At 46.6% G+C, this 25,467-nt stretch overlaps 3 protein-coding genes across 6 annotated transcripts; 1 reads left to right on the forward strand and 2 right to left on the reverse strand.

Moving 5' to 3' along the window:
• Positions 1–5,466: 5,466 nt before the first annotated feature.
• Positions 5,467–12,149, reverse strand: LOC115321531. Its single transcript, XM_040223803.3, has 3 exons — positions 10,935–12,149; positions 9,042–9,159; positions 5,467–7,389 (listed from the first exon to the last, which is right to left on the reverse strand). The coding sequence occupies exons 1-3, from the start codon at positions 12,021–12,023 to the stop codon at positions 6,131–6,133; spliced, it is 2,466 nt and encodes an 821-aa protein (XP_040079737.1). The 5' UTR covers positions 12,024–12,149; the 3' UTR covers positions 5,467–6,130.
• Positions 12,150–12,207: 58 nt separating this feature from the next.
• On the forward strand, positions 12,208–24,196 carry LOC115324298 (BEN domain-containing protein 5-like). 4 transcript variants are annotated; one of them, XM_040223786.3, is made up of 12 exons: positions 12,208–12,681; positions 12,773–12,909; positions 18,664–18,789; positions 18,884–19,082; positions 19,175–19,201; positions 19,783–19,839; positions 22,349–22,414; positions 22,978–23,034; positions 23,151–23,228; positions 23,555–23,613; positions 23,682–23,904; positions 23,981–24,196. In XM_040223786.3, exons 1-12 carry the CDS (start codon positions 12,492–12,494, stop codon positions 24,112–24,114), a joined length of 1,353 nt encoding a protein of 450 aa, XP_040079720.1. In that variant the 5' UTR covers positions 12,208–12,491; the 3' UTR covers positions 24,115–24,196. The 4 variants fall into 4 exon arrangements, with proteins under 4 accessions (XP_040079720.1, XP_040079719.1, XP_040354887.1 ...); XM_040223785.3 differs by having other exon boundaries at positions 12,216–12,681; positions 18,881–19,082; XM_040498953.2 differs by lacking the exon at positions 19,175–19,201 and having other exon boundaries at positions 12,218–12,681.
• On the reverse strand, positions 12,950–17,679 carry LOC115322258 (retrovirus-related Pol polyprotein from transposon opus). Its single transcript, XM_029982649.4, has 2 exons — positions 16,166–17,679; positions 12,950–15,340 (listed from the first exon to the last, which is right to left on the reverse strand). Exons 1-2 carry the CDS (start codon positions 17,439–17,441, stop codon positions 13,500–13,502), a joined length of 3,117 nt encoding a protein of 1,038 aa, XP_029838509.2. The 5' UTR covers positions 17,442–17,679; the 3' UTR covers positions 12,950–13,499.
• Positions 24,197–25,467: the final 1,271 nt, after the last annotated feature.

The following is a 25,467-nucleotide window of genomic DNA, read 5'->3' on the forward strand; positions in this document are numbered from 1 at the left end:
GGGTGGAGGCACCAGCCACATCCATAGTATTTGTTGTACTGGAGCATGTTTTGCATCGAGGCCCTTGCTGGTGCGTCGGCAACACTGGTGATGCAGTATACCTACGTTAGGAAAAGCAAGGGGTTAAACTTGCGGGATAACTTTCTCAGTGATGTGATTGGCCTAAGCCATTTTGGAGCACCTTTTGAAGCAACCAAAACAGTGTTCTGGAGCAGCAAATGTGGCCTTTGGAGCAGCCAAAACATTGTTTTCGAGCAGCAAATGTGGCTTTTGGAGCAGCCAAGACAGTGTTCCCGAGCAGCAAAAATGGCTTTTGGAGCAGATACTCCCATAAGAATAAAAATATTTGCTTTAAGTGCTGTACAAACGAAGGGCACTTTGTGTTGTGTTGTGTTCTAATGTGACGTGTTGTGACGGCTTGTGTTTTTACTGCTGGGACATCCCACAAGTGTACAATGCTGTAGGCGTTGCTGAGCAATTCCGAAAAACCGCTTGCCACCGTTTTACTGCATGTTTCCCTATACCCGCTTGCCAGTGTTTTATTAATACCCGCTCATCTCTATTATGTCACGGCACGGTGGTCGCGCGTCGGGCGCACTTCCGGTCTGGGGCTGTGGGCGGAAGCCACCATGGGGCACGCGCATTCCTGTGTTACTTTGGAAGAAACCGGACAAAAACCTGCCTTCTCGTCAAAACGCTGCGACTGGGGTTTTACCAAAAGAGTCAGGAAAGGTTTGAAGGTCAGTTTTCATGCGTTTTCTGCCTGCTCGGTTCGTTCGAGAACGTGAACAGGGGCCGTGAAAAAGGAAAAACAGACGCCGTCGGACCACGATTGCTTGGGCAGAAAGCAGTTTGGATTGAATTCACGGATACCTGTGGTTGTGAGATTTATTTGTTTTATTCCAACATGAACGCGGGAAAACCATCAAGTTGCATGGACCATCTGCGGACTATGTTCAATGCATCATCACGTTCAAACGGCCGCCTCATCGTTCGAGCTGTCGTCTGCTCTCTCAAACGTGTCTGCTCCGTGCCGTAGACCGAACGTTGGCCCAGTAATTGCGATAAGAAGTACAGACCTCAAAATATGTTTAAGATTGAAGGTTGCTTCGGGTAAGTAGGTTCGGTGTAACCAGTAGATATAAGGAGATGTTGATAATTGTTACCAGTGGCCATCACTGACTTCTTATGCCTGATTCACTTGGTCCGATTCTGCTTGCGATTTTCAGTATCGACGTCGACATCTCAGCTATGGTTCAGGCTTTTGCAGCCCGAGTGACGTCATGACTGAAAATAGCGAGCAGAACCTCACCATGTGAATCAGGCTTTAGCGTCCACTCTGCGGCGTCCAAGCGGAATGAATCGCCGCATGTCACATTATTCACGCCGAGTTTTGCGGTGTAACGCGCCTCGTTAATTTCGGCCGCTCAAGTAGTCACACATTGCCAGGAAGACGTAGCATCAACAATTCCAACGCGAAACAGAGCGCGGGTACTTACACCGACGCCGACAACATCACATTCCAATGGTTTGTTTATGGGCGATGGCGAGCTTCTTGCCCACACTCCATTGAGCATGCGCGGCGTCGGTGGCGTCTGCTAGGGGCGCTCCGGTTTATTTGTATACATGAGAACCAAACTGCACATATTAAAATTTATCTGAAAATGACTAGCTTAGTAGTAAATATTACAGCATTAGGTTGACTAGTTATATAATAAATGGAAGCAGTCTCCAACTGATGAAACATCTGACCACTGCAGTGCAATGCGAAATTCTCACGCAAGCGGAGATGGCTGTTCGATCGAAACCATGCCACTCCGCTCCGTAGCCAACTGGTTCCCAAAATTGTACACAAAATGTAACTGTCCAGCATACGAGAAAAAAAAAAAAAAATAACAGTCCAGCGGCACGTGTTTGCCAGGCTGGCTGGCGAAATACAAACTACCGCACAGAAAAAAAAAAAAAAAGAATTTGAGCACATCGATGCAAGACATCACGAACCAGGGTCAAAACGTTCTTGGAGCGCTTTGTGGAACGACTGAACCCGAGATAAGCAAGCGCACTGTGTGGGTTCAGCGTGCAGACCCCCATTCCTTTTTTACTTTAGCTCATTTCTCTTCACCAACTTTATTTCGCGGCAGGTTTGGAAAGAAAGCCCACCAAGAGGAACCTAGGTAATCAGTACTTCGACACAGCAGTCTTTGAGTTAAAGAGAGATATGTGTAGAAACGTATGGCCTAAACAAGAACAGGGATTTTTATGAACATGCGGCGTACTTAGTTTCATTTTAGAAAACGCCATATCTGCATCGACGTGGGGACGGCAACACCCGACGTCGCGCGACTACAGTGACTGGAAGACAGGGACCAAATATTGTTTTCCCATGGCCGTTGCTGTCAAGAACGAGTGCTTCAGCTCACAAAGTAACTTCCGCCGTGCAAAAACGTGGTTTCGTTTCAGAGCTTGGAGGCATGGCTGGTACCTGGCACGCTAGCGTCGGAGCGTCCGCAGACACCCGCGTCTGTCGTTGAAAATATATTTAAAAAAAAAGGTGCAAGACGACCCTTACAGAAATGTCATATCTGGACTTATATTAAAAAATACAGATATGGATATATAAGGAATTAGGCAGATATGGCCAGATATGCACAATCAGGCCATATCTGGATGGATATAGTCATATCTGCCCAATTCCTTATATACCATATATAGACTGCTTGATATGATCCCGTGTTTGGGTCCGGCAGATAGGGTACCCACCCCATATAAAGCAATTTTCATGTGATGCTCCTTCTGGCATCACATGAAAATTATTGCCATGGGACAAGTACCATACTTTCCAGGTCCAGACATGGGATCATATAATGCATTCGAGACCCACGAGACGACCAGAGCACGAAACGCGAGAAAACCGTGCAAGACCGGATGGACAATTGATGCAGGGTACTTTGCGCTTTGTGTCGGGCAGCCGCTTGTGCCACATAACACACACATGTTTAGTTTCGGTATTAAAAAGCAACTAAATTTTTTTTTTTTTTGCGCAGGTTTGCGCAGATTATTTTTATTTTGGCAAAATGTAGCAGGGTTAGCCCCTTGGCGCAGCAATCACATCACTGCTTTTTTATTTATTAACCACATCAGTCCAAACACTTTAGTTCATATGAGAGCCCCATAATTGATTTACAAAGCAAAAAAGCTAAATAAAAAGTTAGTTATTCCAGTCGTTTAAAGTACCAATTTGTGCTGCGCAGTAACATTCAGAATGCATCAGTCTTCATGTCATTTTGCAACCATATACTTAGAGCTCTTCGTTTCCATATTTAATATTTCTCAAACTTCTATAGATAAAAATTATTTTTTAAAAGCTGAGAATGGGGAAAAATTAATTTTTTATGAACTATTCTGGAATATATCTTTCGCAATTTATAAATGACTAAGGGTAAGCATTATTAATAATGATTAGGACTGATAGGTTTCTGGGACATGAAATATTTTATTTACACTAGCAAATGGAAGATAATAGCATAGAAAGTTGTGTTAGAGCTCAGAGTGTCTTTCTTATTTCTCCCAAATTCCTGTTTAGGCGAGTTTTCCGGGAGACCCAATTTTCAGAAAACTTGTTTGGGGTGCACATGTAAGGCTTTACCCAAGAATGAAGAAAACTATATGTACTCTGTTTCTTAGATGCCTGTTTGTGAACAAGTCACAGGAAAGCATGATGACCAAATATGCTAATATGTATATATATATATATATTTTTTTTTCAAAATGTGTGTGATAGTTGGTGCAGCAGGTATAACCAGTGTCGCCATAGCGAATACATAGCTTGCATTTTACGTCATTCGCAGCCATGCCAGTATTTTATCTGCCGCGAGCGTTTGGCTCGCTGTGTTAGTTTCACAGAAGAAAAGTTGCAATTCGAAGAAACCAGTAAGTAGAAATATCAGTCAGTACCCAGCAATGGCGACACTTTATGTATAGGTTTTTAAAACCGAGTGTAGCATGTTAAAATCTGCTGAAGGCAGAAAAGCAGGTTACTGGTGTAAAACATAGTGCAGTTAATGCTTACCTTCGAATGGAGCTCTTGACCGCCTTGTGTTCCATGAAATCCCATCCGTGGATAGCAGCTTCATCTCCTCAGCAAAAGCTTGCAAAAGCAGTGTCATATTAGGGTGTTTCGCACCGCAACAAAAAAGCGCCACCATGGCATTTCATATATATCATTGAAAACAAGGTGTACAGGCCATATTGAGTAGCTTAACGATTAAACACAGGGCTGCCATGTGTGCTCACAGTCACCGTTAGGTCTAGTTCTTCACAGCCAAGGCTGTCGCTGCTGCTAATAGAATGCACCATCAGTAATGTCGAACATCCCGTTGCAAGGCTCTGCTCTTTGCTTAAGTGTTTCAAGAAGCTGGTCACTCACTGCATGATCCGCAACCCAGGTAAAAATTCAAAGTGGTTGTACAAGTGGTCCCACTTTAGTTCAAGTGGTCCCACTTAACTTGCAAGTGGTGCCACTTTACTTGTAAGTGGTACCACTTTAATTCAAAGTGGTACCACTTGGGTTCATATCGACCACTTGTGTACCACCACTTTAATTCAAAGTGGTACCACTTGGGTTCACATTGCCCACTTGCATCACACCACTTTAGCCATGTGGTCCCACTTGGAGCCCAAAGTGGTCTGGATTAGACCACTTTGACTTCAGAGTACCAGTTTAAAGGAAAACTGAAGCGGTTCTATATTTGAGGAAAAACACTTAAATCGTCTTAACTTGGCCTTCAGGAACACGAATATCTAGATTATTTTTCAATTTGGCTCACAGAGGCTGCACAAAATCATTTTCAAAGTACCGCTGTTCGATGCCCCTCCTCCCTGGGGCGCGACATTACATATCAAGAGTTTTTGGAATCGCCGCTCTCGCACATCTTCAGCGCTTATCAAAGCTGTGCACGCGCACTCTTGCCATTTTCAAAAAGGTCATCACGACTGGTGTCAGTGTAGGGGAATTTACCTGGTAAGCTTGCAATTGCACACGAGCTACACACTTTTGGTGGTCGAAAGATCCTAGTATGATGTAACGACTGGTTGGAGGTTTTTTGTTTAGTTACAACTTCAGGAAAACAAACACGATATTCAGATTCACAGGATGAAAATATGCCAGAATTTACCTCTAACTCATTTTTTACGAACCTCTTCAGAGCACCCCTTTAACTGGTCAATGATGAAATACCATTTGGATATTTGGGTGTCAATTGGCAGATCAAAACTTTCTTGACCATGTGGTGACATCACTCATAGTAACCTTGGATCCTGTGGCAATTTGTATATTTTGGTAGTGTACACTTTACCACTAGGTGGGACTTGTAGCCATTTCATAGCTTGGAGACACCAGATCACTTCGTTTGACTGTGAAAATCAACATGCTTTGTGAAAAGCATATTAATGAGATCGACAATTCAGTATATGACAACTACCGATTCATTTATTTACAATTATTTCTGCAGAAATTTAGCAAAAGTAGGTACAGGAAGGAAAACACTACTATCTGAACATCAAAGAAAGTTAAAAATAAACATGCGTAGCACACACAAATTTCACGGCAAAGCAACCTGCCATTTTCAGCAAGACAAATGGCAATAAAATCTACCAAGAACTGATGACAACACACAAAAGTACAACTGTGGCACCAAGTAAAAGGGGCAGAAACACAACAAAAACACAATAACAATGACATGCAAATAACTCTAGTTCCAACTTTGCAGGTCACAAAACATTCACTTAATTGTCCTAGTTCTCTAAGGGAAGACCTAAAAAATTTTGAAACATTATATAATTTTTATTAATTTGGGTCAAACAGTGAAATCAATAATGGCAATAGACCAAAGGTGGCTAAACTGCGGCTCGCGAGCCCCATGAGACTCTTATAGTGAAAAATTGATAATGAAAACCAAATTTCATTATGTTGCTGGGAAACAGCCTGGATATGTGGGTAAATCAGTGCAACCAGTTAATTATGCACACCATGAGTGCAATAACTAGCAAATAGATGAAAATAATTTTTACTCTTTGATTTGCCTCCCCTTTAGTTTACTTCTAGCACACAAGTATGACCGGTCCTACAAATCTAGGACCACTCATACTTGTTGCAGAGCTGAGCAAACAGAACAATGCCATCTATGTCCAAGTACATGCATGGGTTAACATGCCCACAGAGCCTGTGCAATACCTTAGTGGGTTGCTTGTGGGCAAGCTTGAGGTGTCCTACGCTTCCAAAATCAGATACATCGTAAACATGTGAAACAATGTACACGTTCGGGCTTCCACCCCCATCACTTTCAGAAAGGATGTGTTCAACTCTGACAAAATTATCTCCCAGCTTCAGCGCCGTCGAGTCCCGCTTTGTTGGAGCTCGGTACTGTTTGCTATGAAAAATGTGCCCAGCAACACGTGCACGGTCAAACTCCACAAGCTCCTGTGCCACTTCCAAGGCCAGCTCCTCCTCAACCAGTCTATGCAGACATTGGGGCAGCTGCCTGGGCTTTCCAAGAAGGTGCAAGTCACCTGGCTTGTAGTGTTTCCTCGTCGGAAGGTGTGCCCGGACCTCGTCCGAAACCATATTCCTCAGCTGATAAAAGCTGTTGCGGAGGAGAATGCGGGAAAAGATCTGGAAGGGCACACCATTCGACGAGGAAACAAGCTTCAGCAGATGCCCCATGTTCGACTCAAACTGGAAGCAAGATAGTGCCCATAATGGCCCATGGAGGAGCACAGCCTTTGGAAGGTGCAGGAGTGTGTGGACGTTTGAGGTCATCTGTGCTTTTCCGTAGAGGAACTCGGTCTTCACAACAAACTCGGTCATCTTCTCTGTACCCAGCTCCACATCTTCATCTAGAACTTCCGTCTTAGTTAGAAGATATAAAGCAGACACAAAAAGCTCAAAGTGCGCATAATATTCAGCTGGCAGCACACCCTTCAAACAAGGAAGGCAGTAGTAAAAAAGCCAGCATTGCCACTCGGCTGCTTTCCAGTACTTCCTCAGCCTCAGGGCTCGTGGCGGTCGGTTCAGGCACTGTGGCGGTTTCAGGCTACACAAGCGCTCAGTTACGATGGATTGTCGCGAAGGGTGTCCAATGTAGTAATCTTCACCCACACCAGAAAACCACAATTCGGCAAACTGACGCCCTACACCAAGAAGGGCGCAGTGCATATAGTCTGGGGTAAAACCCCAGACTATGTCGAAACCAGGCACGTTTACAAGTGGCGAAGGGCCCTTAACACCGCGGACTGCTTGTTTGGATGCTGCGGCTTCTGCCATGTCTGCAACCATGCCAAGCTCGGTGCGATCGTCCATCACCCCGGCGCTCACGGGGTACTTCACGCAACCTGCAGAAGTGACAGTCAAGAAAATGATAAATAACTACGAACGTGTGAGCAGCGATTCTTAATATTAAAGCAAATATGAAGCAAATAATTACGTTGTGCAAATTTTAAATCTAAATAATGTTGAAGCAAAGCAGACTTTTTGCAAGGGGAAATACAAAACCTAAACAAATCAAACTAAAAACTTCAAGACTGCACTGCAGAGATGTTCTGTCTTGCACAACCTGCCTAGACATGCTTGCCTAATAGAAAGATAACCGGCAATGATTGTGAGAAAATGAACTTGTTTCCCCAAATTTGAGCAACTCTGTCATTCCAGCCTGGGTTTCGGTGCACTCATTGCAAGCAGCGTGGAGTCAATTGTTTAACCGATGTTCTAAGAGGAGGTTGCTAATGCTGGTGATAACACTCCTTGATATTAAAAGAAGTTTCTAAGGGGACACCGAAGGCATGAAGCGTACCCAGCCTTTGTCACTGCATGAAAAAAAGGCGGCATTGGTCCCACCTTCATTCGCAATAACAGAGTATCGTACAGGGGCTCCGGAAGTATATCTGATAAGTGGGGGAGACGTATGGGGGCTCATGTCGCATTGTGTAGTTCACCTCTGTTTTTCCACACACACAGATATATATATATATGCACGGTGATGGGAGGGGAGAAGGGGGGGGGGGGGGGGGTTGGACCTGCTTTGAGCATGGGGGCGACTGCCCGCCCCGCCCGACCCCCCCTGTTTCGGAGCCCATTATTGTAACGTGCAAACACCAAATAATGTGCGATAGCTAAAAACATCCTTCTATCAGCAATCATAGTGTTTCACTATTCACACCCTACAAAGTGGCATCTATTAAATTACTTCTTTAATAATTGTTATAGTATGCTTGTGCTTGCTAGAAGATGGAGGTATAGCTCCCTAGTGATGTTTCAGGCAACATTTATTAGTGTAGCCGTGCGAATGAGCGACCGCTGAGCTTTGTTGCGTATCATCGTGCCATTTTCACTGGTAATTTCCCCCTGATATAGCAAATTTTTTGAGTATCCTTGGTTTGAGTATCCCCATAGTTTTCAGATGATTAAAATTCCCTGACAATTTCAGGTTTTTAGATACCTTGTAAAAAAAAAAAGAAAGCCGTTTACAACTCCCTGTAACGCCGAATTAGAGTGCAGCTCTTGAGGAGGAGTAGGGAAGGTAAATCCCTCCTCCCCCCTCCTCACCTTGTCATCCTGCCTGCTACTCCGTGAAGGGGGCCACGTGAGGTCACGTGACCTCGGGGGAGGGGTCACGTTACCTCAGGGGAAAGTTGCGTGACCTCACAGTTACGCCGACGGCGACGCCGCTCAAGCCGGAAACGGGCACCTAAGAGCTGTGCTCTAAAAGTGTGAACGTGGGCGGAAGCGGGGACTGATGTCACCTCCACCCCACTTTTTCATGCCGAGACCGATGCTGGATCTACATGATGTTGAAGTTTAGGTGCCTTTGACTGAAAATTTGCATTGCAGGAATAACAGTCCAGTAGTAATGCTGAACACCTTTGCCGAAAGCAGTACTTGTCCCTGTCGTAATTCTTTCACGAAAGTTAAAAGTTCAAGAGTTTAAAATATTCACACATCCCAATAAATAACTTAAAAACTGGACGATCATATTCTGTTTCCTTACCGTTAATGCAAACCCCAGGATGGAGGCACCAAGAGCACCCGTAATAGCCGTTGTATTGCATGACGTTCTGCATCGCGGCCCTTGCAGGGGCATCGGCCACACAGCTGACACAGTAGACCTGGAAAGAAACATTCTATTAATACCACTTTTAACCACAATCTACACAATTCAATAAGTTGCAACAGAGTTTTGCTATAGCTAGCGGTGTGCTGCAAGAACTAGTCATTAGACTACAGTGTGGTCATTAGACTACAGACTACATGAACACTAGCCAGTATAGAATGATAAGCAAGAGCAGTATGGTGCACCTATGAAAAATACTAGCAGTTACCTATACTCCATTTCACCCTATGTTGTACCGCAGCGAAGGCTAGAAGCGCGAGCTCATAACGTTGGCAGCTGCCCTTAATGCACGACAGGATGTGCTGCCGAGATGTGCCCTAGAGCAGAGAGCTCGCGCCCGTAGCCTTTCTTGTGGTACGTCATAAGGTGAAATAGAGTATAGGAGCTACATGCATGCATGTAAATGGCTGCTTTAACTGGAGCCCCGGAAACCATGTGCACATACTAGCGTGGACTCTATTAGCTATAACACATAGGCGGCGGCCGTCCCATACGCCCAGCACGGCATAGCAGGCGCCATCCGAAACTCAAAGCGCATGTGTCATATGGCAGATTCTCAACCGTGTTCCGAAAGTAGCCCATAGATTTAATCTCACAAATACTGCGAATCCCGTATTGTAGTTGGGAACCGGAAGTGTTAAGGGCTATTCAGAACAGTATATTGGGAAAGTTTGGCCAATGGGAGGAGCAAAGGCCGCTGCCAATGCCGAATATTCCCCCTGCAGCTAGAGCGTAAACTAAAAGTGTGACACAGCGTCTACCAATCAGCAGACCTCAATGTCACAGTATTGGAAACAACATTTAAAGCGTTCAACCTTGCAGCAGCAATGATCGCAACTATGCACTTTCTCTGGTTTGGAGTGCACGTTCGTTTATTCTACCGTTGAATTTGGACGTGACGAAAACCTCATATGCACGAAGCTTTCAGTCACTAGGAGTTACACCTTTTTACTCTAGCAACACTAAAACGGCTTAAATTAGTGTAGTCGCATTTTTAGAGCTCATGACCACCGCTAGGGGCTGTTTTGCGACCCGTGGTTGGCCACGAGATGCTTGGGAGAGTTTGACCAATAAATGGCCAAACTCTCCCAATACACGGCTCTGGGGCTATTTGCACATTAGCGCCACCACGTTGAAACTAACGCAAAAAAAAAGAAGAAAATAGTGCTGCGACACGCCATGCGTGCACTGTCATTTGTCTGCTGTTTCTCTCTATGCCACCAGTGGAACATAGTAGTCGAACATCCCATCGCGAGCCATACCTGCGCATTGTTGTCTAGTCCAAAATGGCCCGGATGTGCCGGTCGCGTAACGATCGTTTCCCGTGTCATCTGCTTCCCAGTCTTTAAAACCATGTTTTCAAACATCGCTTACATTATAAAGCAACGCGATTACACTATATATGCAGTGGCTACAATAATGTTAAATGGTTAAGGAACATTCCAGATTATTTTATGTTAGTGTAGGATGTATATTTCGCAAACGCCAAGCGAGAAACATGCTCTGTTTGAAACTTGGCGCCTGAAAAGTAGCGTTACCTCAAAAAGATTGGGTCTCGCTCAGAGCACCTGACCGCTTCATTGCAATGCGGAGTTGACGGCGCAAGAAAAAGGAACACGATACTCTAACTCTGCAAGCAGAGTCTATACAGTTAACTCTAAGGACAATGCCCGCTGGCGTGTTACAGTTAACAGAGTCCAGAATAGTACACGTAAATGGCTTCAACATTTCAGTGCATACAGGGCGTTCACCTCAAGCGGGGAAACTCACCTTAGAGTTTAGTGTTGAGCCCCCAGCGCTCCACGTGATGCCTTCTTGGGCTAGCGTTTTCATTTGGGCCGCAAAGGCTTGGAGAAGCAAAGTCATGTTCGGGTGCTTCGCGCCGTACCATAACAGCGGCAGGACGACGGAGCGCCAGCGCAGACATGGTGGAAGTTCGTTCAGTGTGAGCTGGACGGGCCAGATGGCGTAGTTTGCCGACTTGAATATGGGGCTCCCATCGGCGTTCATGGACACGGTCAAGTCATGAGGCCCACACCCAAGCTTTGCGCGCTGACTTCGATAAGAGTCGCCGTCGGTTAGATCCAACTTGGCAGAGGGTCTCGGTGTATTGAGTTTCGCCAGAGATTCTGCTAGGTGCTCCCTCACAGTTTCATCGGCCAGCACCGATGCTAGTTGCTTCTCCATTGGCAGACCAACAAAATAGCATCCCTTGGACATAAGGTCCTTTCCGAGGTACTGCACTCCGCACACCGAGCAGGTAGGCGAGATGCCCTGCCTTTCCTTCAAGCTGCCCGCTGTCTTTGCAAGGAGTGTTTCACACGTCGGGCAGTAAAAGTTGAAAGTGACGTCGTCTGGTGAAGCACTCGCAAACTTTCTGAACAGATATTTGCTTTCGGGGATGCTGTTGGTTCCCAACAGTAGGTTTTGTAGCTTAAGAAGCTTTTCTATGCCAGTCCATGGAAGTCCTTCCCCAATGGCATAATCCATGATCAGGACGAGAGCGTCGCCAACAGTCATCGAAGTGCCGTTTCCCAGTGGCGTCACGAACTCAACGAACGGCCGATCATGGTCGGAGCCCCGAGGACTTTCGTTCTCGGCTGTGTCAGATTCGTCTTCAGTGCGCAGATGTTCGTCTGCATCACTTGTGCAGTCTTCCATTTCGACCAGGGGTTGACGTGGTTGAGTTGTGGAGCAAGGAGACGATGCAGAGGAGCTTGCACAAGAGGTAGGAGTTGGTGTGCTTACGAAGTTTAGCCTATGTGCTGTCGACCTAGGCACACGAACATACGGCGCAGCATCCGGCTCTAAATATTGCCGATATCGCTTCCGAGTCTTGTGCTTGTTGGCAGAAAGCATCTCTTTCACCTTGCTCTTGAAGGACGAAAGTAAGTTGCTGAACGAAAGTCACAGCAAACCAAAATACCTGTGAGATTCAGAAACGTGAGCGTGACCAACGAGCGCTATTGACTTGAGACGGTTAATGGCTTCTGGATGGATGGCTTTTGTTGACTGCGGGTTAAACCGGACCATTTCCCATCCAACAACATCTGCAAATAAACGTATTAAGCAGTATATAGACATGTTTGTTTTGAACCTATATCATGTAACATTTTGTTAATTTAAAAAATTTTAATTTTTTTAAACCAGCACATTTGTTTTTAGCTTTTATTTTCACACATCCCACTAAACTACAAAATCCAAAGCGCAATCCAAGACAAGCCAAAGCTAGCCACAGCGCGCTGTTTGGAACCTAGGCCTAACGTCCGTCTACGCACGCTGCGGTTACTTCGCTTGTAAGTTGGTCAAGAGTTTAAGAACTTTGGAATGTTTGCGCTCGTCCGATTTCCGAACGAGGTCGGCAACAAGCTGTACGTTGTGCCGACTCGGTACATAAAAGATTTTGAGCCGTCCGACGACGAGGATTTTGATGCGAAGGCTATATACCAAGCTTTCTGGGATGACCCTGAGAAAGAAAGTACCGGGTTCTACTCGGCCCAGATATTGATGATGGCAGGTATGTACTACGGCCAGTTCCCGTTCAAAATTATGACAGTCGAAAGATTTGTCGACAGACACTAACAGCTATTCTCCACGATGTTTTGTAGACACCGAAGAAAACCTGGAGAAGAAAAGAGCGTCAAAGCGAATCCGCAAGACGAAGGTCTACGCCTCAGAATACGAGGCTGAAGAGGAGGTCGACGATGTTGCGCCCTCGCAGGCAGGAGCACGAAGGGATAAGCAGGTGTGTTGCTCGAACTTAACTATAAGTTCTGTGGTGTAGACCGGCGAACGCGGCCGGAAGGCCGCAGAACAAGAACTGACACGAGGCAGGCACTGGACGCTGACTGATCTTTATGCCGATGGTGATGCTCTTATATACAATTGGTAATGCATGAGTTCAGCGCCCTCTATACACAACATATTTCCCCCCTTTAAACAAACAAAACCCCAGTAACTAGAACACAATAATTACAGTTATTCACATAGCTCTGGAACCACTATAACAGATCATTCTAGTGTAAAACATAATCGTTGTATTTTCCGGGCATTCTTCTTTGTCGCTGAGGCCTGCTGTACGACGGTGCCGTGGTCAACAACTCCTGTTGGCCGGAGATGTCCTGCGCTTCGACTTGCTCTGGTGCCGGCGCCGACTCTGCTGGTGTCGACCAGATTTCAGTCTCCTGAAGTGTAGAGTCTGGAAGTGTCTCAGCACCCCGTGCAGCTCCCACTCCGTGCGTAGCGACGGTAGCGCTGTCGTCGCCTGGCGATAATGTCTCTGGGGTTCTGGCAGTTGCGACGTCCCGTGGTGATGGTAGTTGTGATGCCCCCTCTTCAGTGGGCAAATCCAGGTCGCCTAACTGGTCTCTTACCGCTCCACGTCGTTCCATAACTTTTTCTACCAAGTTCCGGGCACCTGGTGCTCCTCCTTTGGCCACTACTGTCAATTTGGCAGCGTTCCATTTCTTCCCATTGTCTAAAAGGAAGGAATTTTTTTCCCACGCGTTTTTTTACTTCTATTGGCAAAGAAAACCTCTGCTGTCCTTTTGGTCCTCCCCACCTCTTTATTTTTACGAAGTCGCCGGGTTCAATGATGGAGTGCCTGGCACCCCGTCTTTCATCGGTGTAATTCTTTGTCCTCTGCTGTCGCTCTTTGACACGGCGTTGCAGTTCGGCGACGTGAGGCCGCGGTTCATCGAAAAACCCTCTCTCCGGTAGTCCCACGACGTCCAGTCTTGTTCGTGGCCGCCTTCCGTGTAGCAAAAACGCCGGAGACATGCCGGTGGTCGCATGGGGAGTTGCCCTGTAAATACTCAGGTATTCCAGAATTGCCTCCTTAAGTGGTCTGCGCTCCAGTGCCGCCACCTGAATATACTCTTTTAAGACGCGGTTAAATCGTTCTATTTGACCGTTGCACTGCGGGTAGTACAGCGAGGCCACACAGTGTTCAATTCCTCTGTCTTGTAGGAACCCTTCAAACTGTGTCGACATAAATTGTCTGCCATTGTCAGTGACAACACTCTTTGGGTATCCTTCCCTCGCGAATAGCTCCAGTAACACTTTCGTCACCGACTGAGAAGTTATCGACGACACAAAAAAAACCTCCGGCCACTTACTGTGATAATCAATCACAGTTACTGCAAATCTGCACTCTGGAGGGGCTCGTTCCATCGGGCCCACAATATCCATGCCCAGCTTTTCCCAGGGCTTTTCGGGCCATTGCACTGGTTGTAGAGGGGCCACCGCGGTCTTTGCAGACTTGTCTGATGCCTTGCACACAGCGCAGCTTCTAATGCAGTTTTCCACGTCTTCGTCCATCCCAGGCCACCAATACTGCTCCCGGAGTCGCTGCTTTGTCCTGACGATGCCCGGATGCGATTCGTGGGCCATCATGATGAATCTGGACACCAATGTCGATGGAGGCACCACCCGCTCTGCACGAAACAGCACCCCCTCCAGAACAGAAAGCTCTTCTTGAATCCGCCAAAATGATAGTAGCTTTCCTGACAGACATTTCTTTTCTGGCCACCTAGATGTGACATACTGCATCACCTCCCGTAACACGCCATCCTTCTCTGTCTCCACTTGCAATTGGTTCTTTGTTACCACGCTTGACACCACAGCAATGACCTCCTCTACTGGGTCGCACTCTGTGGACAGCAAGGGCAACCGGGAGAGTGCGTCAGCGACTACATTATCTTCTCCTTTCGTGTATTGTACAGTAAAATTGTACCTCATCAGCCTTGCACACCACCGCTCTATCCGAAGTGGCCGCCTTCCGGTGCCATTAGTAGAGAGCAATGTTACCAATGCCTGGTGGTCCGTTCGCAGCACAAAATTTCTGCCCCACAAGTACACATGCCAGTGCTCGCAAGCCCACAGACATGCCAGGGCTTCTCGTTCTCCCGTAGAGTATTTGCGTTCCTGTGGCGTCAACGTCCTTGATGCAAATGCTATCGTACGCGTCTCACCGTCGATCACCTGTTGCAGTACCGCTCCCAGCCCATATGCCGATGCATCAGTTGTTACCTGTACAGGTAAGGACCGGTCAAACATGGATACTGCGCTGCACGACGCTAGTAGGTTCTTAGCCTTGCCGAAGCTTTCCTCAGCGTTCTGGTCCCAGATGAACTCCTGGCCCTTGCGAAGAAAGCGCCGCAGTGGCTCCACCACTTCTGCATAATGAGGGAGGAAATGAGAGTAGTATCCCATGAGCCCAAGAAAAGAACGCAATCCCACCAAATCCATTGGCGTCTGTGCATTGATAATCGCGTCCACTTTTGATTTGAGGGGTGCGAGACCCCTTGCGCTCACATGGTGACCCAAGAACGACAATTCCTCTACCCCGAAGACACATTTCGTGTTCAATTGCAGGCCAGCGGCCGCTATTCGCTGCAAGACCTCGCGCAGATGACTGTTGTGTTCTTTCTTATTTTTGCCAAAGACAATAATATCGTCAATATACAATAGGACGCCCTTGCAACCTTTCAATATTTCTTCCATCATCCGCTGAAACGCGGCGGGCGCCGAAGCAAGGCCAAAACAGACTCTACGGAACTGAAACAGTCCCTCATGTGTGGCAAACGTCGTCAGTGCCCGGCTGTCTTCTGACAACTCGACCTGGTGATAGGCTGACGCCAGGTCCAGTTTTGAGAACCATGCTGCTCCGTTCAAAGCGTGCAAAAGCTCTTCCGTGTGCGGCAACGGGAAGCCGTCAACGACAATGGCCTTGTTTGGCTCCCGTAAATCTACGCAGAGTCGGATGCTCCCGTCTTTTTTTTTTACCACCACTATTGGAGACACCCACTCAGAAGCGTTTACCCGTTCGATAATGCTTTCACGCTCTAATCTTAACAACTCAGCAGAGACTTGTTCTCGCAACATCAACGGTAATCGCCTAGCTTTTGCTGATACTGGTTTGACGTTGGGACGCAGTTTAACTTCGTGTACCACGTTTTTAGCAAGTCCCAGTTTCCCCGCAAAGAGGAATGAAAACTCACTAAGTTCAGGAGGCAGAGGTTGTGGCCCCGCCGTTGTCTGTAGGCACGCCAGCGATGCGCCGTCGATATGCAGTCGTAGTTGTTGCACCGCATCCAGTCCCAGCAACGCCATGCCCCTTGACACCACATAGAAGCGAATGTTTGACGACACGCCTCCACGTGCCGCTTGAGCCACAAAACATCCCAAGACTGGAATTCTTTGCTGTGAAAAGTCCCGCAGAGTCACCGTTGCTGGAGCCAAGGCGAACCGTCTTGCAAATTTTTCTTGATAGATGTTTGCTGGCAAGATAGACACTGACGAGCCTGTGTCCACGACAAGCTGAATCACTTCGCCCTCGACGCAAACGTCGACTATCAGAGTGGTTCGCTCGTTCTGTGTGACTGTTAGGACACCCAACTCTTCGTTTCCGTCCGTGTCCTGAACCGCTTGCACCCGCGCTTGCCCGGTACTTCTACATACCGCTTGAAAATGTCCCACCTTGTGACACCTCGAACACCGCTTATCTCGCGCTCTGCATTCCCGTGCACTGGCTAGGTGTCCTGAAGCACCGCATCTGTAACACCTGCGGTCCGGAACTGTTGAAGAACCGCTGACTCCTGTTCCTGAACGATTTCTTGCCCTCTCGACTTGCTGAACCATGGCAGCGTCACGCCCCTCCTCGTAGACACGGGCACCTTCCGCTGCCTGCTCGAACGTCTGTAGGATGTCCATGGCCTGGCCCAACGTGAGCTGTGAACCTTTCATGAGCAGCTTCTGTCTTAGCTCCACGCTCCGTACTCCGTCGACGACTTTATCCCGCAGCGCTGCCTCAAGAAAGTCCCCGAAGTCGCAAGTACTCGCGAGCTGTCGCAGGGCACTGACGTACGCGCGTATCGGTTCCTCCTGACGCTGTCGTCGCAACATGAATCGCCGTCGTTCGACAAGCACATTCAGAGTGTTCGTGAAATGTCGTTCCAACAACCGAAGTGCATCGGTGTAGTCGTCCGGCTCACCCCTTTTTGATGTGGTCTTCTCCGGCGCACTTCCGGTTGCAGCAGCAGTTATCGGTGGTGCAGGTGCAGCCGCAGGCTCTGGAACCAACGTGCGAAACACTCTTCGACCTTCCACCCCCAAACACTGTAGAAGTATCGCCTTTCGTTGTGCTGGCGGTTTCGCGTCCATTTCCGTCGCCTGCAGAAAGATCTCGAAGTCCTCTCGCCATTGCCGCCATGGCACTGCCGGGTCTCCCGGCGCCTCCAAAAACGGGGCTAACGATGGCAGCCCGAGCGTATTCATCTTTGCGTTAATGGGTAACGCCCCTCGCGTACTAGTTGCGAAGAACGGCTGTCATCTTGACTGCTGCCGAGGTTGTGCTTTTGTCGACTGCGCCAATGTGGTGTAGACCGGCGAACGCGGCCGGAAGGCCGCAGAACAAGAACTGACACGAGGCAGGCACTGGACGCTGACTGATCTTTATGCCGATGGTGATGCTCTTATATACAATTGGTAATGCATGAGTTCAGCGCCCTCTATACACAACAAGTTCAACAGGCGAACTTGACTATCAGGGCAACTGGCACACGTGTTTTTGCTTGTTTGCACAGCATTTTCAGGGCAGGGAGTATAATTTCGAGAGTTCCTATTAGGAAGTGGATATTCTGCCGGCAGCCGGCACAATAGCCCGGGAAAAAAAAGTGCCGGCAGTTGTGCCCCATGAGTAGCTCAGTGGTAAGGTGCTTGTCTCATAGGACCCTAGTTCAATCATCCGTGTCCTCTTTTTTTTTTTTTTTTTGAAAGTTTGTTTTGTTTTGCGAAGCATTTGGCGATATTTAGGACATATCTTCTTTTTCAGGATTAACACTGAAAAAAAAAAAAAGTAAATAAATAAAATGAATGTTCTCGACAAAACTTTGCTGTGGACTCCCTTCCCGTGGGTGAATGGAAGACAGCGGGGCTTGGGCCGCCGGTGGGCCGTCGCGAAGCGGCGTGTACTGGTCAGCCAATGGACCTTTTTCCAGTAAGGAGCGCCTCATGACGGTTTCGCCGCCTACTACAAATGCAGGGCAACCGGACTCGCCTTCTCCCATGGAAACAGATTAGTGTCGCAAGAAAACAGTGCCCCCCAAGAATGGCGAAAGGGCGGTCAAGGTCAAGGGAAAAGGGTGTGCGCTTGCGCAGGCGCTTACTGGAAAAAGGTCCATTGGGTCAATATTTTTGTAATGAGCAGCCGCAGACCATCGCCGCGAAGCGGCGTGAACGCAGGCGGGGGGATGTGTTAACGAGCTCCCCAGTGATACACGCGCCGTCCGAAACTGCCGGCATTTTTTTCCCCGGGCTAATTTGCCGGCTGCCGCAAAATAGTCTCACCCTTCATATTAATTTTAAGTAAATTTTCTACCCATGTGTATTTTTCAACTCATGCTGACAGAATTTGTAAAAAAAACGGGGTTCTGCGAGGAAGGAAAACATGAAAACTAAGCCAGCCCAAATTGATTTGTGCACTTGTTTACAACTCCAGGAAAAGAAGGTCCAAAAAGAAAATAAGCAGGCTGGCCGAAGTCGTGCATATGCTGACATCTTAAAGGAACAACTCCAGAGCTCCAAAAGGAAAAATGCTGAGGCTGCTAGCCACCTTCAAGCTCCGGTAAGTGCCATGAAATGCTTGTACATACAAGATTTTTTTTCTTTGAGTGGTGCCATCATATTGCTATATATTTTAATAATTTTTGGTACAGAAGAAGATGCAACAGGATACCCCTACGTCAGACAGTGACACAGACGACAGCATAATAGCTATGCCATCATCGCAGCTTGAGCTGAAGAAGAAGGATGTGAGCCACTGGCGCCAGCTATATCAGGAAAAGTGCCGAGAGAATGAAAAGCTCTACAACATAATTGAATCGCTGCAAAGCACCGTTGATGGTAAACTTTGTGCAAGTAAGTATTATTTAATGTTATATTTCGGTGTGTGAATTCATTGTGCACTTTGCATTACGTGCCACATTTCTGTCACTTTTTATTTTTTATAGGTCTTCCAAGCCCTTGCCTTGCTGCATGTGTGAACATAATAGTTACCCAAAGTTTTCTCTTTGTAGTCAACTTTCATTAGAGCACTTTAAGTTAAAGGGATACTGAACCAAAATTTGGAGCTTGCAAACAAGGCTGGACAGGTAGGTGGGACGCTGCAAAACCCCAAAACATCACTCGTACAGCAATATCTCTAAGGGATCGCCATAATTTTTGGAAACGAAGTGCACAATTGAACATGACCAACGTGACTAGTCACGTCACGGTTCCCATATCTTCTCCTCCTTGCTACGTCCCATTCAGCTGGTGAACCGAAGTGAGGAAGAGAGAAGCGAGGCCGCTTCTCTCCTCATTTTCAAATTCTTCCAGAGGACAATGACGTCAAAGACATCGCTTGATTGCACCCTTCTTTTCCAAAAGTATGGCCATCCGTTTGAGATATTGATGTATGTGGGATGTTTTGCAGTTCACAGCATCCTGTTCAACGCTTCTACGGCCTTATTTTGCGAAATATAAATTTCTGTTCAGTATTCCTTTAAAGGGTAGAGAGCATAGCAGAGGTATTCATAAATTGAATATAAAAAGCTTTTTTTTTTAAATTGCATTTTAGTGCTCCAGATTCTTGAGGGACAAGCTCAGCGACCCTGCGACCTTGAACCCAGCCATGGTGAGTAACTTTGATCTTGTATGGAAGTACTATTGGGGACAAAAATCCTTGGGAAGCGCAAGCAGCGACTGAAGGGAATTCCTGCACCATCTGCCAGTGGCTCGCCTGACTTTGAGACCACAGAATAATGCATGCATGTCCTACTGGGCTTGCAGGCATGTGTGTTCTCCCAACCTTCTGCGAGGCAATGCTTGCCCCACAATCTGGCACGAAGGGCCCATTCTGAGATTGCTGTGATCTGCAACGGATGCCGTGACTGTAGGTGATGCTTGCAGCTTTGCAGCACATATCAACCTCCAATAGTGAGTTGGTTTCAAATAGGGAAACTTAATGCTTTTTTTTTTATAATATATATATAGCGATCATTGGGCTGCTCTTTCTGATATGGCACCTATAAAGCCACATCACATTGGCGAGTCAACCGAGCTAGAAGCTGAGGTTCTAAAGCCGGAAGTTCCTGCTTGGGCGACACGCACAGCAAAGCTGCAAGCGCTGCCTCCAGTTGCGCCCCCTCGCACCAGACTAGGCAAGCACTGTATTACAAAGCAACGCAGGGGCAGACTCTTCTATAAACACAGTAGAATGCATATGCACCCTTTTCTGGTCTAAACAAGGGATGCACTTCAGTCGCAGCTTGCGCACCCCGGGGAATTTTTCCCCCGACAGTATACATCTTCCCATTCGCGACTCCGACTAAACAAATGGCACATAGAGTTCTATACCTGAAGCTGTCCAGTGAGGTACTTGCACTAATTTATTCTTATGGAACGAGATGGTTGGTCACATGGAGGTGAAGAAAAAACCAGCTGTTCAGTGAGGGCCTGAAAGCATTTGTCACGGATAGTCCCGGATAGTCCCAAAAACACTAAAAGTCATACTTTTTTTACTGCCAATTAAATCTTTTGAGAACAACCTTTTGTGCCACAAAAACTGCGAAACTGGCATTTTTTTTAACGTGATGGGCATAGTTATGTCCTCTGTTAAAGGGGCGGTGCAACAATTTGCGGACTTTGGCTAATTAATTGCGGGAATTGATCCCGGCCACATATAAAACGAAGGGCCGAAAACTATTCTTTCCTGCTTGCCCTAGTTTTCATTTAAAAAAATGAAAGAAATTGATATCTCTGGCACCCCTCAACTCAACATTGAAGCGGCACCAGCTTCGCAGTGACGTCATTCGGAGTGGCGTTGGTTTCCGGTTGGGTTCTTCTGGCTTCCGTTTCCCCAGCGCTCGCCGGCTCGCCGAGCTCGCCGCTCTCCCGCTCTCCCGCCGATTCCCGACCAACATGGCGGCTTGGGCGGACGGCCTGAGCGACGTCGGGCAATCGAAGTTGAGGTCGAGACACCAGGAACAATAACGATACCACGATACTACGAACCACGACCAACGCACTCCGTCGAGCGAGGGAAAGACAAAACAGACAAAACGTCCGGGTTGCTCATGTAGCCGCCGTAGGCGCCTCGGGCGTCGACGGACGACGGCAACGGCAGGTTTTGTTGACTTGCGGTAGATGGCGCCACAAATAATTCATACCCTTTTAGCGGCAATATTAGGCTTCTGAAGCGTTTCTGCATGCCTAAACAAGATTTTTTAAACTTAACCTTAAATCAAGCTTACGATTGCCTAACACTATCACTTACAAAAACCACTCCGAATGACGTCACACCACAGGTTCCATTTGCGGCCACCATGTGGCCGCAGGTTGGGAAAAAAAGCGTTCTTTATTTTGCGATTACGCAGCGAAATAGAAGTATTTTGGGATATGGTGGCACTTTTTCTCTTACTTATGCCGAATTAAACAATATAAAAAATACAAGCTGCACATTCGTTCAGTGTTAAAATCATTGCACCGCCCCTTTAAGGGCCTAAACTGAAAGAATTGGAAAAATGTTTGGTATTGTAGGGAATATCAAGAAATGCACTAAAGAATTATTAGTGACTAAAATGTATAGAACAGATATTACATCTTTCTATAGTTATGTGTCAGGCTTATTCTCTACTCCAGCAAACTATAGAGGGCGCGCTGCTCAGGCAAAAGGGCGGACGAAAGGAGGTCGTTTTCGTCGTTCAGCACGCGGACCACCACAAAATCATGCACTGCAGCGTAAAATCAGTGTTACATTTGAAAGCAAAGCGATTTTTCGACGGTAGAAATCTTCTAGTCAGTGCGTAAGAATGACACAGCGGAATCATAAAAATAATTACTGGAAACAATATTCGTTTCTATGCTGCCTACGAGAACCAAGCAGCGATAGCAGACGACAGAGTTGAAACGACCACCTCTCCTGAGCTTCTCGGCACTGCCGCTACACGGCGTCGATTTCGCTGGAGTCGCGAATTGCATCAATGATTTTTTGGTTATGGCTAGTGAGAATCGACTTGATATCTGCTGTAATTTCTGTGTTATGTTACTTACAAATGTTATTTATCACTGCATTATTATGCTATTCTCTTGATGTAGTTTTACAGTTGTGCACAACATACTGTAAACAACTCTAAATTTTCCAGATCACATGACTGCATCTTGCGACCCAGCAGCTCAAGGTCCTTCCAGGGAAAGGCCAACCACTCCTCGTAAGATTCATTTCATGATGATTAGTAATCGACTTTTGATCTGTTCTAATTTTTGCTACAATGAGGGTTTGCCAATTAAATACATTCAGATTGTATCACAGAGAGAGCATTCGTGCTCATGTGGCTTTTATTATTAACCTTTTTAATCTTCCTTCGAATGACAAATCGGGCACCAAGATATTTGCAATCTTAAAGTCCCAGTTGTTATCCATGCTTGTGTCCTCTTCCCTTTTCTTCTGCCAAATTCACTTGACACTTTTTCTTTCTTTTCTGCATTGCAACAACCCTTGTCTGTTCCCTTGCTCCTTAAGCTCTTCTTATACTCTTGTTTATTTAATATTTGTTCCTGTTCTCTTACTTATCTGCTACCAAGTTAACCCCGGTCTTAATCCTTGTTTGCTTACCAGGATTGATTTCTCACACTTTAGAATGTTTCAGAACATTCCACAACAAAGGAGAGAAGTGTCACTATCATTAATGATGCTACTTCTCTGAACTAACTCTTATGGAAACAAACTTTTATGTAGATCAAGCAGGACTAAAGACACTGTTAAATGTTTCAGATTTTACTGTGGTAGCCAGTACCTCTGCTGCTACCTTGTTGGCAACTCCCACGAGGGGTAAGCAATAGTTGCTTTGTCAGACTGTTTTGTGGTTGATTTGAGTTCAGTCTTTTAGCTCGTCTTTTTTTATTGCTTAACAAGTCGTGTTTAAGGAAAGTTTGATCATCTTTTAGAGGCTACTGTGGGAGCCGGCACCAAGAGGCCGCTTTCTGGTAACAAGGGTGGACAGCGGCGACCCCAGTCAACTGATGGTAAGGTTAGACACTGAAAGCTAGGAATGAAGGCTTCAACCTTAAAACAGCTATGTGCCATTAGGAAGACAATACAAAAGGCAGCTAAAGGATTGTCGAAATGCCCAGGATGACGAAAAATTCCACCTTTCAATTTTTTAGTATTTTGTTTCACAAAAGGTTTGTGGCCAATACATTGCCCCTTTATTTCCAGTTCTAATTCATGTCTGTAACATATTGTTTATCGGGTCAAATAATCTAACACCTGGAGACTCCCTTTAGAAATTTTACATACTCTCTGTATATAATGATTGGGATTGCTGTAAGTGCACATGTTTGCTGTACAGTTGCAGACTATGGTGGACCCTCAAGTGCTACACCATTCAGCACTTTGGAGAATGGCAGGGTAAGTTTCAGCTTCACTTTCAGACTATATTCCAAGATGTTTACATTCATATTTGAACTATTTTGCAGTTCCACCTCAAGGGAGGGGTAACTATCTCCGAAGAGCAGAGGAAACACATATACGCTAACACGAGGCCTGCAAAGTTTGCGAAAGACACGGCTCAGATCCTTTGGGGGTCAAAGACTCTGGTGGAGAGGAGCTATGGGGGGAAACTTGCTCCCAAGGACAGGAAAAACCTGGGTGCATCTGCTCGGAAGGAGCTAACCCCAGAAAAGGTGTCCCTCATCCTTGGTGAGTGAGTTATGAAGTGGGTCGCATATAGATCTAATTTTATGCTGAAATATTTTTTCTTGAATCTATTTCACAGAAACATTGACACACTGGGGCCGGACAAAGAATGTTGAGGTCAGCGGTGCCTTTGCCAACATGAACACCATTCTGTCCGAAAAAATCCAGGACACAAGAAAGGGGTTCAGGCGCATGGGCCTGATGCACGACTAGAGAGATTCCGCAGATAGCGAAACAACTTTGTGCATCCCTTCCTGATCACTCTTCAACAGAGAAATAAATCTATGACTTGCAATTCTTCGTCTTAAGACACAATCATTCTCTCGATAACATGTTCTGTTTAGGTAGTCAAAATTAGCCACAAGAATGTGCATAGGTACCTTATTGATGCCTAATGCTCATGGTAAGTAGGCAAAAAGGTCCAAATTCAAAGTGGAACCACTTTAAAGTGGTATTTGGAACAGGTCCCACTTTGGAAGTGGGACCACTTTGGAAGTGGTCCCACTTTCAAAGTGGTCCCACTTTCAAAGTGGTCCCACTTTCAAAGTGGTCCCACTTTCAAAGTGGTCCCACTTCCAAAGTGGGACCTGTTCCAAATACCACTTTAAAGTGGTCCCACTTTGAATTTTCACCTGGGAAGGATGGAAGAAAATGGCTTCTCCAAAGGTAAGCTGACAAAAAAGTGTCCATTCGACACGAGTTTCTGTCCACGGTACTGCTTTTTGCAGACTGCGCACGTTGTAAACATTCCATTGCATCCTGCCGGCTTCCCTGACGTTTTCCCTAATAAGTGCTCGCAGGTCGGGCAACAAAAGTGAAAACACATGTGTTCTGGAGATGCTCCAGCGAACTCCCGGAACAAATTTTTGCTTTCAGCAAGGGCATTTTCACATACTCCGGGTAAATGTGTTTATTTAAACCATAGCAGAACGGCCCAGCGAGATGCATGCTGCGTTGTATGTAGAGAGCGTCTGGGCGGGCCCCTGGTAACAGCCCTTTATACGCATAGTCGCGGTATATAGCTGAGCGCGCCGCCGGATACTAGCAATATATATCAGTTTCCCCCTTCTGAATTAAAACTCAAGACATAGTCTTGCAAATGAGGTGGTTGCTTGATCCTGCGACCGAATGTAATCCTTGAATCGGAGGTTGTTAGATTGTCCGCGGTGTTGTTGTCCATTCTACGCGTCCAAGCGCTGCAGGTTGTCCCTGTGACCATGATGTCATCGAGGTAGGCGCTGGTAACTTCGCATCCTGTTAGCAAGGTATCCATGAACTGCTGAAAGACCAGCGGCGCTATCGAAACTCCGAAAGGGATTCGCTGTACGCAGTAGAGTCCCTTCGCGGTAGTCATGGTCAGTAATTCTGCCGTGGCGTCGTAAACGTGTAATTGTCGATAGGCTAGTTGAAGATCTATCTTGGAGAAGGTCTTACCACCTCTCACGATTGATAACAATTCTGATGCCGTCAGCAACAGATATGCGTTGGACTTGAGTGCAGGATTTACTGTGCATCAGTAGTCTCCGCATAACCGCAGGCTGCCGTTCTTCCGATTGTTGACCACAG

Source organism: Ixodes scapularis, unplaced genomic scaffold, assembly GCF_016920785.2.
Source record: "Ixodes scapularis isolate PalLabHiFi unplaced genomic scaffold, ASM1692078v2 PGA_scaffold1__304_contigs__length_218370807, whole genome shotgun sequence".
In the NCBI taxonomy this organism is placed as follows: Eukaryota; Metazoa; Arthropoda; class Arachnida; order Ixodida; family Ixodidae; genus Ixodes; species Ixodes scapularis.

Coding starts and splice junctions, on each gene's coding strand:
- LOC115321531 (XM_040223803.3), bottom strand. CDS start 12,023: ATGCTTTCTGCCAACAAGCACAAGACTCGGAAGCGATATCGGCAATAT. Junction 9,160..10,934: donor GCTCAACACTAAACTCTAAG/GTGAGTTTCCCC, acceptor GTTTCTTTCCAG/GTCTACTGTGTCAGCTGTGT. Junction 7,390..9,041: donor TCCTGGGGTTTGCATTAACG/GTAAGGAAACAG, acceptor TCACTTCTGCAG/GTTGCGTGAAGTACCCCGTG.
- LOC115324298 (XM_040223785.3), top strand. CDS start 12,492: ATGTTTGCGCTCGTCCGATTTCCGAACGAGGTCGGCAACAAGCTGTAC. Junction 12,910..18,663: donor GAGCACGAAGGGATAAGCAG/GTGTGTTGCTCG, acceptor TTACAACTCCAG/GAAAAGAAGGTCCAAAAAGA. Junction 23,614..23,681: donor GCACTTTGGAGAATGGCAGG/GTAAGTTTCAGC, acceptor ACTATTTTGCAG/TTCCACCTCAAGGGAGGGGT.
- LOC115322258 (XM_029982649.4), bottom strand. CDS start 17,441: ATGAATACGCTCGGGCTGCCATCGTTAGCCCCGTTTTTGGAGGCGCCG. Junction 15,341..16,165: donor ACCTCTGCCTCCTGAACTTA/GTGAGTTTTCAT, acceptor CTCATTATGCAG/AAGTGGTGGAGCCACTGCGG.